Source organism: Dermacentor andersoni, chromosome 10 (assembly GCF_023375885.2).
Source record: "Dermacentor andersoni chromosome 10, qqDerAnde1_hic_scaffold, whole genome shotgun sequence".
NCBI lineage: Eukaryota > Metazoa > Arthropoda > Arachnida > Ixodida > Ixodidae > Dermacentor > Dermacentor andersoni.
In genome coordinates this window covers 109,856,761-109,869,639 of record NC_092823.1, presented here as the reverse complement: position 1 = coordinate 109,869,639, position 12,879 = coordinate 109,856,761, and the positions used below count along the sequence as shown (strand labels likewise).

Genomic DNA, 12,879 nt, shown 5'->3' with positions numbered 1-12,879 from the left:
GAATTGAATACGATGGTACAGCAACAGCTTGCATTCCCACCGCCGGAGGAAAAAAAAAAAAAAAAAAAGGAAACCCATAAATCGCTTCTAGCGCAGCTCTGCAACATGGAATTCCTTCAATTCCAATGGACGAACAGACCCATAGGCTGTGCAACATCGTCAGCTGGCCTATCTATGCGGCAAAGAAAAAAGTCATTTTTCTTGACATCATTGGTCATCTAACTGTTGCTCACGACTGCATACAACTGATCAAAAGTGAAAAATGGGTGAGTTGGTATCGAAGCACGGCTAAATTTAGAGTGCGAATTACTGCATGGGGCACAAGTTGAGGCACAAGAAAAGACGGAACATGGCACGTACTTGCAACTGAACGTTTATTCGTAAAGTAAAAGCTTTATAAGCCCAACATGTCCTATGTCATCAGATATCATCAAAGGACATAAAAGCAGAAAAATGAACAAGAAAATTCGAGAAAGATGAATATAAATCGGTGTTAGCACGCCAATAAAATTGCCACGTGTTAGGCCGTATCAAGACAAGATATTTCAGTGTCATGAAGCGCTATGGAAGCATGATTGACACACCGTGCCCCCGTTTTATTTATTTAGCGGGCCTCTACAACTTCTTTCGTTGTTCGATCTTTTTGCTTATAAAGGACTGTTGTATTTTCAAACTTGGGTGTCCATTTACCTCGTGAATTGCAGTCTCTTATATGCATTGCAATATGTGTGTGCGTAATCTCTTTTGCGGAATTCGAACGCTTCTTCAGCCTAATGTTTAGACAATGGAAATTTTGGCCCACATACGTTTTGTCACACCAGAAAGGCACTATGTACACCATTGAAATTGAAGATAAAACGAAATCGTTTGCGCGATTAACACTGGAACCTGACCGATCGCTCACATCTGTAGTGGAGCTGCTTGATCTTCCACTACGCCTGCGCACGGCTGAAGAAATGGTGGCGACCTTGTTCTCCGTAGCCAAAACGACATCCGCGCCATAGCCATACGCTAACTTTTTCAACTTATGCGAAAGGCAATGGGCATAAGGGATGACGGCCAGCTTTTCTTTCTCAGTGCCTCTATATCTTCACGTGCGCCCTTTCTCGCTGCCTGCTTCTTTAATCGCTCGGGCAATTTTTTTTTCCCGACGAGGATATGACGGAATGTGGGAATGCCGCCATCTGGAGGCGGGCTTCTTGCCCTGACTTGCTGTCGCCTACTTTGCGGTGGCACGACTTCCACAAAGCGTTCCTTAGGCTCGAGAGAGCAATACCATTCTTGATCAAATTGGAGTGGCTGGAACAAAACTCCAGGATTGACTTTTTGGATCTGGGCTGGTACTCCCAGCTTGGGGCGGTGAGTGACATCTATACAAAACCAGTACAATCCACTTTTTCTTGAGATTTTCGCTAAAGCTTCCAGCTGTTGTTCAACAGGAGCAGGACTCATTTCCGTGAAAGCAAGCATTAAGCAAGCATTCCTAAGTTTGCCTCGTCCATCGTCGTTGCGCTTTTGTGTATACAGTGGCAACCATTATGGGTGAATAGATGGATGACGCGTGCGTTCTTCTTTTTAGCGTTTTTCAAGTTAGCGTTTTTCATTGGAGATTTAGAAGGAACGGAGGAGGAAGACGACAGTAATCAAAACTGCCGCCTATTTACCAAATTCATCTGTCGAATATCTTCATTAATCTATTCTCTGCATATATCTGGTCTAGCGCCCTCCTCCTTATTGTGGTGAGGATGAGACGGTAGAATACTTCTTGTCATGCCGCCCTTTCTCTCGATTAAGAAAGCATACTTCAGTGGGACGATTTCACGGTGGTGGATCGAATCTAGCCGTTCCCCATATTCTATATTTGAAAGCCTGCTCTCAAGGACATTATTATACAGATGTTGTTGCAGCTGTTGTGAGGTTCATAAAAAATCAGGATGACTCCCTTGGTAAATTCTCGAATATTGAAAAATGTAAACTCATTCTCTTGTCTTGATATATTCGAAATTTCATATTAGGGTTTGTTTTGAGATTCGACTAATTATATCCAAGAATGATCCTATGTTCTTGGTCGATCATCCATATTGAGAACGAGGCACTCGTTGAAGAAACTCAACCAACACTCGCGTTTATACTACGTTTAATCGTGTGGTTTTAGCAGTTATCGACAACACGTCTCGATTACAAAGGAAGGAAGACGCATAGAAGGCGCGCAATCGCTCTTTTCTTCTCAAGCACAAACGCTGCCACTCCAGAGCCACCTTCGCACTGCGTGCCACGTGCCAGGCCTTCATTATGCCGTTACTCAGTCACGTTGTTGTGCAGTCCAGACAAGCCGGTAGACACGTTCTCACCGTGCCGTCGATAGCTCAGTTTTTAGAGCGGCGGACTGTAGAGGTTTCATCCCTAGAGAACATCCATAGGTCGCTGGTTCGAATGCGGCTCGGCTGACTGAGCGTATTTGTTTTCTTTATTGATAACCTTGCAGACTTTTGTTTAACGTTGTGTAACAGTCAAAATAAACATCTATTCGTGTCGAAGAAACATAGGCGCATTCAGCAGAAATGCTGTCGCCCGTTATACCACGTGTTTCAGAGAACACTTTCAACATTTTGTAAAGGTTTCCTGTGGCACAATTCTAGCTCATGAGTTGGTCTACTCAAAGAGGCGATGCCTTCAGGATAGGCCCAGTGTACTGTTCGCATGCGGTAGTGCGTGCAAATAACGTGGAGACACTTTAGATTAAAGGCATGCGCCTCCCGCGAAACCCTTGGCTAGAGCTACTGCGCCTTCCCTGCTTAAAAAATTAAGAGAAAATTTCTGACATGTTCGAGAAGGAAGGCAGAGCAGCAATTGCGGCTTACTATAACCACCCTTGATATTATTTTATTATTATTACCCTTGATATTAATTTCTGTATGCAATGCAACTGAAAACTGCCGTATTTTGTCATTCCTACTTTACGTCTATACATTAGAAGAAACTTTCGTATTGTAAAGGTTATGGAGATGCCACACTCACAGATTGGCCATTCTCGTTGCGGTACAGCTTTCTGGCTCTGGTCGTTGCGATGGTGAGCTCGATGTTGCGGGTTCGATCGCCATCGCGGAGACAGCAGTTGAACGGGGCGAAGGGAAAAACATTCGTTAGCTACACGTTAAGGAACCTTATGTGGTCGAAATATTTATGGCGTCAATTATTTTTGGCCGCGCTGAAGAGTAACAATACGATTTATTGGACTCTTGCGCCTTTATATGAGCCTCCCGGCTGACAGGCTTACACAGCATGGTGTCCAAGCTTGAGGACCCTGGTTGCCAGGCCCGATACAGCTTATTTATGTGGCCGATAGAGCAACTATCCATATTTCGTATAGACGTCTCGACCTTCCGTTTCGTCTTGCGGGAGAGACGGCGGCATTTATTTCTGCCCCCTTTGAAGATTAGCTTCGCGCCTTCTTCATTGCATCTCATTGCATGCATGGCTCGGTGCACTATAGTTTCATATTTAACTTACTAGGGGAACTGTGGCGCAGTGGTAGTCCCACCACTGTGGAAATCACTTTGGACTGTAGTCTTCAATTTGAAGTTACATTTGTAGACCGAGGAACAAAGTCTCCTTTATCGGGAAGTCCCTATTCCCAGTAATTTTGGTCAGGGGGGCATGCATATGTACTATACGTGCGCGTAGTCATTAAAACATCTGTGCATGAATTTATGTATATATTCGCAATGGAAAAAATCATGGTCCTTTTTTCCCATTGCCAACGTGCAGCCTGGAATTCTGATTAAGTTTCAATAGTCTCGTGGTCAAAAACACACATCAACTTTCAGAGGGCCAATGCTTTAGCTATCGAAAGGATAAAATTATATTTGTCAGGTAAAAACGAACGCTCACGAAACACACAGAAATACTCTGTACCGTCAAAACAGATAGGAAGTTAGAACATAAGTTTGTGCTTTTCTTTGGGCTGAGTTCAAATGAACATTTAAAATCGTTAATGTAGCAGATACGAACTCAAGAAGCGACTTTTTGATGTCGCCAACAGGACATCGCGCTCAGTCATTTCATGCTAAGCTTCCGGTGGCTTCATTCCATGATTTCCTCGGTTCGAAATCGACGAGACACATTAAAACTTCCAGGACTTTTGCTGCTACCACTTTTCCCGCTCTTCTTGCTGGATGACTTCGAGCTCTCCACGCTTCCGGTCTTGGACTTATTGCGCAATATCCTCTGTACGAGGGTTAGTTTCATGTAATTCATGGACATCCTGGTGAAGTATGAAGAGTGTCTGGACACGATTCGTGCTTCTTCCACCACTGTCGTCCGTGGAAGGAGCCGGATGACGAGCAAGGAGACGAAGAGGAAAAGTCCCGCAACGGCGAACACCAGGTCTTCGTGTCCAGCTGGCTTCAGGATGAGGGTCATTGTCGCGCACATGGCCGCGACACGCCCGAAGGCGAATGCCCAGCAGGCGACACCGGCGCGCACTGCGGATGGAAAGAGTTCCAGGACGTAGGTGAAACAGTGTACAAGGATTACGTTAGAGACGCCCTTGGACAGGACAAGTAAGGTCTTGCTGATCATGACGTATCCAGTACCGACCGCCACACTCAGCGCGCATTGAATGGCGCCCGTCAACAGGAAGCACACGCTGAGCACTCTGACGAGGGCGACGCCGGTCATCAGGAAGTGCATCCCCGCGTATGTTGTGAGTGTGACGACAACCGTGAGGCATGGGATCCGAAATTCGTTATACTGCGCTGTCGAGAAGACATCGAGGTAGAAAACAAAAGATATGGAGAAGCAAACGGCAAACATAGCTAACGCTCGACGCCGGAGGGAGCGATAGTCGACCAAGTCTTCCGTGTCCGAACCATCGCGACTTGCATGGTTCTTCATCTGTTCTCTCAGTTTCTCCACGAGACAGGCAGTGACAGAAAGCGGGGTATTGTTGGTTTCGGCAGCCTGCATCATGACTGCTTCGGCCGCGTCCAGTCTTCCTTTCGCGACGAGCCAACGAGGCGACTCTCGGGCGGTAGACAAAGCCGGGAGCAGGAGAGCCGTCGGGGCCAGGAACATGACCTGCTTCAGACGCCAGTCGATGACCATGGGTTTGATGATGACACTCCAAACCTCACATAACGCCAGGCCCAGAGCCGCCACGAGGAGCACTTGCTGCGGCCTGTGCGCGTGCGTCATTACCTCGAACGGTATGAGGCAGGTAAAAATCGTGTGTACCGCGAAACTGGCCCCTGCAAGGAAGCGCACCGCAGCGTAGCGCACGTAATTTGTCGCCGCGAAGGTGCACACCATGCAGGTCATTACCGCTGCGGCGGAGTACAGTAGTATGACTCTCCTGCCGACGTAGTCTACGAAGGCTCCGGCCAGTATAAGGGAAACAACGGCGCCGGTGTTGTGCAGGGCGACAAGGGTGGCCGGAAGCAAACGTTGGTCGCACACCATGTTCCAAGAGCTCACCGCACTTGCCTCGGGCGTCCTAACGTCGTAGTCCCACTCTTCACAGGGCACGACGCGTGTGTCGCTGGTGTCCTGTACACATCGGTTGTACCACTCGTCGGCCGCGGTTAGAATAGCGCCGATGTTGCGATGCTCAGCGGAATCGCCGTGTTCAGCGGGTGGCATGCAGCGTTCGTAAATGCGGCAGCTGCTGAAGCGTCCGTCGGCCTCGACCGGTATGGCAATATTCTTCCAATCGGCTGCAGAGATGTTGAAACCGGCTTGTGGCTTGCACCAATGGTCGACGTCATCGGTGACGTGGGAAATCATCACGGTTTGGCAATGAGCCGAGAAGAGTCCGAAAAGAATAAGAAAGAGCATCCTCCTCTGGAAAGGGCTGTAACCAAAAGCTTCCTGGCAGTCAAACGACTCGCTTGTTCGGAGATCGGCGCCCGCGAGTCGGTGGGGGAGAAAGATGTCCATCGCCTGGTTCTGAGGTCTTGCTCTTCTGGTTTAGTAGTCCTGGACTGTCTCGGAAGAAAGGATTCCTGACGAGGGCTAGCTGTTGTTGTTGTTGTTGTCCTATGTGGCCGTGGCACATACCCACAGTGGGGGATTGGCCAAGAATCGGGCGGTTTAATTAGGTGCCTAAAAATAATAATGAAACAAGGGAGTTAACAATTTGGGCGTGTGAGCTTAAAAGTAAACGTTTTGTGTCTGGAGAAAAAAAAATAGATAATCAGATGAAAACCGGGTATAAGAAAATAATAATAATAGTTACAATAATAATTAATAATAGATAAGAAATAAAAGAAAGCTATGGTAGGGAGGGAGAACGATCAATCTAACATGGAAAACGATTGGTTTCAATTAGGTAATTTTGGATCGCCAAGCAAACATTTCTGTGGCTGAACCCAACAATGAAGGCTCCAAAAGATAGGATCACAGGCACTGATAAAGTTAGACCAATAGAGCGAAGCGGCATTTCGAGTAGTCGTTTTCTTAGAATAGAAAACCGTCTGCAAGACAACAAGAAATGGTCGATTGTCTCCGCTTCGCCACAGAATGAGCATAATGGTGAGGGGACCAGACCAGACCTGTGGAGGTAGAAGTTCAATGCAGGTATACTGCAGGTATATGAACCTGGCAACGTTTAACGCTAGAACGTTATCTAGTGAGGCGAGTCTAGCAGTGCTATTGGAGGAATTAGAGGGCAGTAAATGGGATATAATTGGGCTCAGTGAAGTTAGGAGGCCAAAAGAAGCATATACAGTGCTAAAAAGCGGGCACGTCCTGTGCTACCGCGGCCTAGAGGAAAGAAGAGAACTAGGAGTCGGATTCCTGATTAATAAGAATATAGCTGGTAACATACAGGAATTCTATAGCATTAACGAGAGGGTGGCAGGTGACCAGGAAGTCGAATGCTTCTATGAAGACGTGGAATCGCGATGGGTAGAGTGAAAACCAAAAACACTATACTAAAGGGCGACTTTAATGCTAAGGTAGGCAAGAAGCAGGCTGGAGACAAGGCAGTGGGGGAATATGGCATAGGCACTAGGAATAGCAGGGGGGAGTTATTAGTCGAATTTGCGGAACAGAATAATATCAGAATAATGAATACTTTCTTCCGCAAGCGGGATAGCCGAAAGTGGACGTGGAGGAGCCCGAACGGCGAGACTAGAAATGAAATAGACTTCATACTCTGCGCTAACCCTGGCATCATACAAGATGTGGACGTGCTCGGCAAGGTGCGCTGCAGTGACCACAGGATGGTAAGAACTCGAATTAGCCTAGACCTCAGGAGGGAACGGAAGAAACTGGTACATAAGAAGCCGATCAATGAGTTAGCGGTAAGAGGGAAAATAGAGGAATTCCAGATCAAGCTACAGAACCGGTATTCGGCTTTAACTCAGGAAGAGGACCTTAGTGTTGAAGCAATGAACGACAATCTTGTGGGCATCATTAAGAAGTGTGCAATGGAAGTCGGTGGTAACTCGATTTGGCAGGATACCAGTAAACTATCGCAGGCGACGAAAGATCTGATCAAGAAACACCAATGTATGAAAGCCTCTAACCCTACAGCTAGAATAGAACTTTCGAAGTTAATCAACAAGCGTAAGACAGCTGACATAAGGAAGTATAACATGGATAGAATTGAACATGCTCTCAGGAACGGCGGAAGCCTAAAAACAGTGAAGAAGAAACTAGGAATTGGCAAGAATCAGATGTATGCGTTAAGAGACAAAGCCGGCAATATCATTACTAATATGGATGAGATAGTTCAAGTGGCTGAGGAGTTCTATAGAGATTTATACAGTACCAGTGGCACCCACGACGATAATGGAAGAGAAAATAGTCTAGAGGAATTCGAAGTCCCAAAGGTAACGCCGGAAGAAGTAAAGAAAGCCTTGGGAGAAATGCAAAGGGGGAAGGCAGCTGGGGAGGATCAGGTAACAGCAGATTTGTTGAAGGATGGTGGGCAGATTGTTCTAGAGAAACTGGCCACCCTGTATACGCAATGCCTCATGACGTCGAGCGTACCGGAATCTTGGAAGAACGCTAACATAATCCTAATCCATAAGAAAGGGGACGCCAAAGACTTGAAAAATATATAGACCGATCAGCTTACTGTCCGTTGCCTACAAAATATTTACTAAGGTAATCGCAAATAGAATCAGGAACACCTTAGACTTCTGTCAAGCAAAGGACCAGGCAGGATTCCGTAAAGGCTACTCAACAATAGATCATATTCACACTATCAATCAGGTGATAGAGAAATGTGCGGAATATAACCAACGCTTATATATAGCTTTCATTGATTATGAGAAAGCGTTTGATTCTGTCGAAACCTCAGCAGTCATGGAGGCATTAAGGAATCAGGGTGTAGACGAGCCGTATGTAAAAATACTGAAAAATATCTAGCGGCTCCACAGCCACCGTAGTCCTCCATAAAGAAAGCAACAAAATCCCAATAAAGAAAGGCGTCAGGCAGGGAGATACGATCTCTCCAATGCTATTCACAGCGTGTTTACAGGAGGTATTCAGAGACCTGGATTGGGAAGAATTGGGGATAAAAATTAATGGAGAATACCTTAGTAACTTGCGATTCGCTGATGATATTGCCTTGCTTAGTAACTCAGGGGACCAATTGCAATGCATGCTCACTGACCTGGAGAGGCAAAGCAGAAGAGTGGGTCTAAAAATTAATCTGCAGAAAACTAAAGTAATGTTTAACAGTCTCGGAAGAGAACAGCAATTTACAATAGGCAGCGAGGCACTGGAAGTCGTAAGGGAATACATCTACTTAGGGCAGGTAGTGACGGCGGATCCGGATCATGAGACGGAAATAATCAGAAGAATAAGAATGGGCTGGGGTGCGTTTGGCAGGCATTCTCAGATCATGAACAGCAGGTTGCCATTATCCCTCAAGAGAAAAGTGTATAATAGCTGTGTCTTACCAGTACTCACCTACGGGGCAGAAACCTGGAGGCTTACGAAAAGGGTTCTACTCAAATTGAGGACGACGCAACGAGCTATGGAAAGAAGAATGATAGGTGTAACGTTAAGGGATAAGAAAAGAGCAGATTGGTTGAGGGAACAAACGCGAGTTAATGACATCTTAGTTGAAATCAAGAAAAAGAAATGGGCATGGGCAGGACATGTAATGAGGAGGGAAGATAACCGATGGTCATTAAGGGTTACGGACTGGATCCCAAGGGAAGGGAAGCGTAGCAGGGGGCGGCAGAAAGTTAGGTGGGCGGATGAGATTAAGAAGTTTGCAGGGACGGCATGGCCGCAATTAGTACATGACCGGGGTTGTTGGAGAAGTATGGGAGAGGCCTTTGCCCTGCAGTGGGCGTAACCAGGCTGATGATGATGATGATGATGATGATGATGATGATGATGATACGGCAGCGCAGCTTCGTGATGGACACTTCAATTTTCCGTGTTCGGCAAAAACCTCTGTTCCAAGGGTGCAGGAGATGTCCGTAATCCTCAGAGTTAGTAATTGCGGAGCTTGATACGGACTGTATAATGATACTCCTGCGAAATCTAGCTGCAGTAACGTAAGCAGTCAAAGGGCAGCAAGGAAGAATCGGGCCACTTATCGATGCCTTGGCTAGAGAGTCTGCAATTTCATTAATGATTAGTCCTTTATGGCCGGGCACCCAAATCAAACGCACGCTTCTCAAGTAACCAGGTACCAATGATTGAAATGTCCTCATCACGCGAGAATCACTAGAAGCAGTAAGGGATGAGCACAATGATAAAGAATCAGTGACTATCACGGCTGGCGTAATTGATGGTCCTAATTTGCGTAATGCCAGCACCACGGCCATGAATTCAGCTAAAAAAATCGGTATGAAATCTGGCAGCCGAAGAGAAAATGTTCAATCGAGAACCGGGGAAAATATTCCTACACCTGACTTTTCTTCACATTGTGAAGCATCTGTAGCAATTACAACGTTTGTTTGAAGGTATTTCAGGTGATCTTGTAATATACCGTCGAGAATACGGTGTGGAAGTAATTTTGCATTATTAGGAAAGATGTGCGGACCTGCCGAAACGAATACTTCTTCTTCCCCAACACGCGCATTGCACACTCTGTCACAGTGTACGACATTGGCATTTCCGCTTGCTACTTGGCGAAGAAAAAATTGTTCATTTCGCTTCGTCGTTTAATAATGCGACTTCCATGTTTATCCTAGTAACATGTCCTACTAGTCTAGTGTGCTCCTATCTAAAGGCTATCCCATGAGTTTCTTTAAAAAATACCCGGTGGAACTCCTGTCATGATTAATGCAAGCGTTCATGCGAATAACAGTGACGCAATGTAGAGAGACACCATTTTGTCAAATTTTCCCTTCTTTCTAGTCGATTCGATCAATTTTCCGGTTCGGACATCTGCACTTTTTTGTTGCTCAACGATCCACACTGAGTGCACGCTATTGCTCCATTCGGTTAATTTCACCACTTTCTTCACGCTCGGCTGATCTTGACGCTGACTTTCCACTTCTCTGTAGTGGACTTCTAAACTTTTAAGCTGTCGATCTGTAACACTTTGGTTCTTGTTTGGCTTGTATCATCATCCTCATCAGCCTGGTTACGCCCACTTCAGGGCAAAGGCCTCTCCCATACTTCTCCAACAACCCCGGTCATGTACTAATTGCGGCCATGCCGTCCCTGCAAACTTCTTAAACTCATCCGCCCACCTAATTTTCTGGCGCCCCCTGCTACGCTTCCCTTCCCTTGGGATCCAGTCCGTAACCCTTAATGACCATCGGTTATCTTCCCTCCTCATTACATGTCCTGCCCATGCCCATTTCTTTTTCTTGATTTCAACTAAGATGTCATTAACTCGCGTTTGTTCCCTCACGCAATCTGCTCTTTTCTTATCCCTTAATGTTACACCTATCATTCTTCTTTCCATAGCTTTCCTTTTCGTAAGCCTCCAGGTTTCTGCCCCGTAGGTGAGTACTGGTAAGACACAGCTATTATACACTTTTCTCTTGAGGGATAATGGCAACCTGCTGTTCATGATCTGAGAATGCCTGCCAAACGCACCCCAGCCCATTCTTATTCTTCTGATTATTTCCGTCTCATGATCCGGATCCGCCGTCACTACCTGCCCTAAGTAGATGTATTCCCTTACGACTTCCAGTGCCTCGCTGCCTATTGTAAATTGCTGTTCTCTTCCGAGACTGTTAAACATTACTTTAGTTTTCTGCAGATTAATTTTTAGACCCACTCTTCTGCTTTGCCTCTCCAAGTCAGTGAGCATGCGTTGCAATTGGTTCCCTGAGTTACTAAGCAAGGCAATATCATCAGCGAATCGCAAGTTACTAAGGTATTCTCCATTAATTTTTATCCCCAATTCTTCCCAATCCAGGTCTCTGAATACCTCCTGTAAACATACCTCCTGGCTTGTATATCCGCGCATGTACACATAGGCACAGACCCATTCTGGAGGACGTTCACATACTTAGTTTCAAATTTGCATTTGCAGATACCGAATGGGCGAAGCGGAATATTCGGGCACATACCAAGTGACACTTGCCCAGTCGTACACATTCAGTGACCCAAGTTGTCTATTCTTGCGCATAACTACTGGCACATACCCAATGTCCCAAGTGGTCTACTCCAACATCACCTATTCGTAGACAGAACAAAATGGCGCACATACCCAGCGGCCAACAGGGATAGGGGAACATTCCTAATTTGAGAAAGCAGAGAGGCCGGTCGGAAAAGCTTTGTCTGTGGCCTGCTACTTCTTGCAGGGAAATGTGAGAAGAGGAAAGGTCAAGTTGGCGTAAATGATGTTAGATCCAGGCCGACATACTGAAAAGTGCCTGAAGTTCTCAGAATTTGCTCATTGCATTTAAATTACACTTTACAGTGGCCCATGTTGTCTATTCTTGCAGATACCCAGTGGTACATGGGAAGGAAAGGAGGAAAGAGAAAAGCAGAAGAGTGGGAGGTTAACCAGAATAACGTCTGGTTGGCTACTCTACACCGGGGCAATGGGAAAGGGGAAAACAAAGATCACAGGGAGAGAGAGGAGGGAAGGAAAGAAGGAAATTGCGGTGAGTTCGCTGACGTGTGTGGTCTTACTGAAATTGCCTTAGTAGTCACAGATGATCACACAAGCCCGTCGTCCTTATGAAGCAGAAAAGCGCCTTCGCCGCTTTATGGGCCGATGCAGCTCGGTCTCCTCCTTATAAAATTTGTCCAGGGATCACATACATTAAACATAAATTATAAGTGCGTTGCCATTTCCAAAGATACTGCAAACGACATCTTGAACGCGACGCACTGTAAAGACGAGTAAAATGTGTATTTGGTCATAAGAGAATATACACGTATGTCTGAAAAATTGTGCCGGAAATAACTGATACCAATGCTTCCATGTTTTCTCTATATTTAATACGTAAAGCAAATATCACACGAACTTTAGAGCTATATCAGTTTCAAACCAGCAAAGCAGTGTATGTCGCCGATATGAAAAATGTAAAGGCCATGAAATGAACACGATGCGGACAAATATTTTTATAAAACTTTATAAGCCTCCCTGCCTTTCTCTCAGTTGCAGCTCTCTCTTTCTCTATCATTCAAGAAGCTTGTTTACATTTTTTACATATGCAAGGACCAGGGAAAAATCTCAATGACGCTTTCCTTTGTTTCGATGTGTTGTGCAGAAGCAGCTGTCACTGGTCGTGTATGATGAGTAATTGTACCAAAATTATGGTCTAAGCAGAGAGAATATACAGAAAGCAGAAGTTCTGCAAAATGTATGAAGGCGAGGGAAATGAAAGTGAGCCAATGCGGATATATAACAAACAGGGTACTTTATTTAAAAGTAGCCTCCATGAGCATTTAGACATTTGTCCCACTGACTAACTAGTATCATGATTCTAATAAAACTCC

General features: G+C 45.6%; 1 protein-coding gene across 1 annotated transcript; it reads right to left on the bottom strand.

Moving 5' to 3' along the window:
- Positions 1 to 4,083: 4,083 nt before the first annotated feature.
- Positions 4,084 to 5,784, bottom strand: LOC129388078 (solute carrier family 22 member 13-like). The gene has a single exon (XM_055078104.1). It carries the CDS (start codon positions 5,782 to 5,784, stop codon positions 4,084 to 4,086), a length of 1,701 nt encoding a protein of 566 aa, XP_054934079.1.
- Positions 5,785 to 12,879: the final 7,095 nt, after the last annotated feature.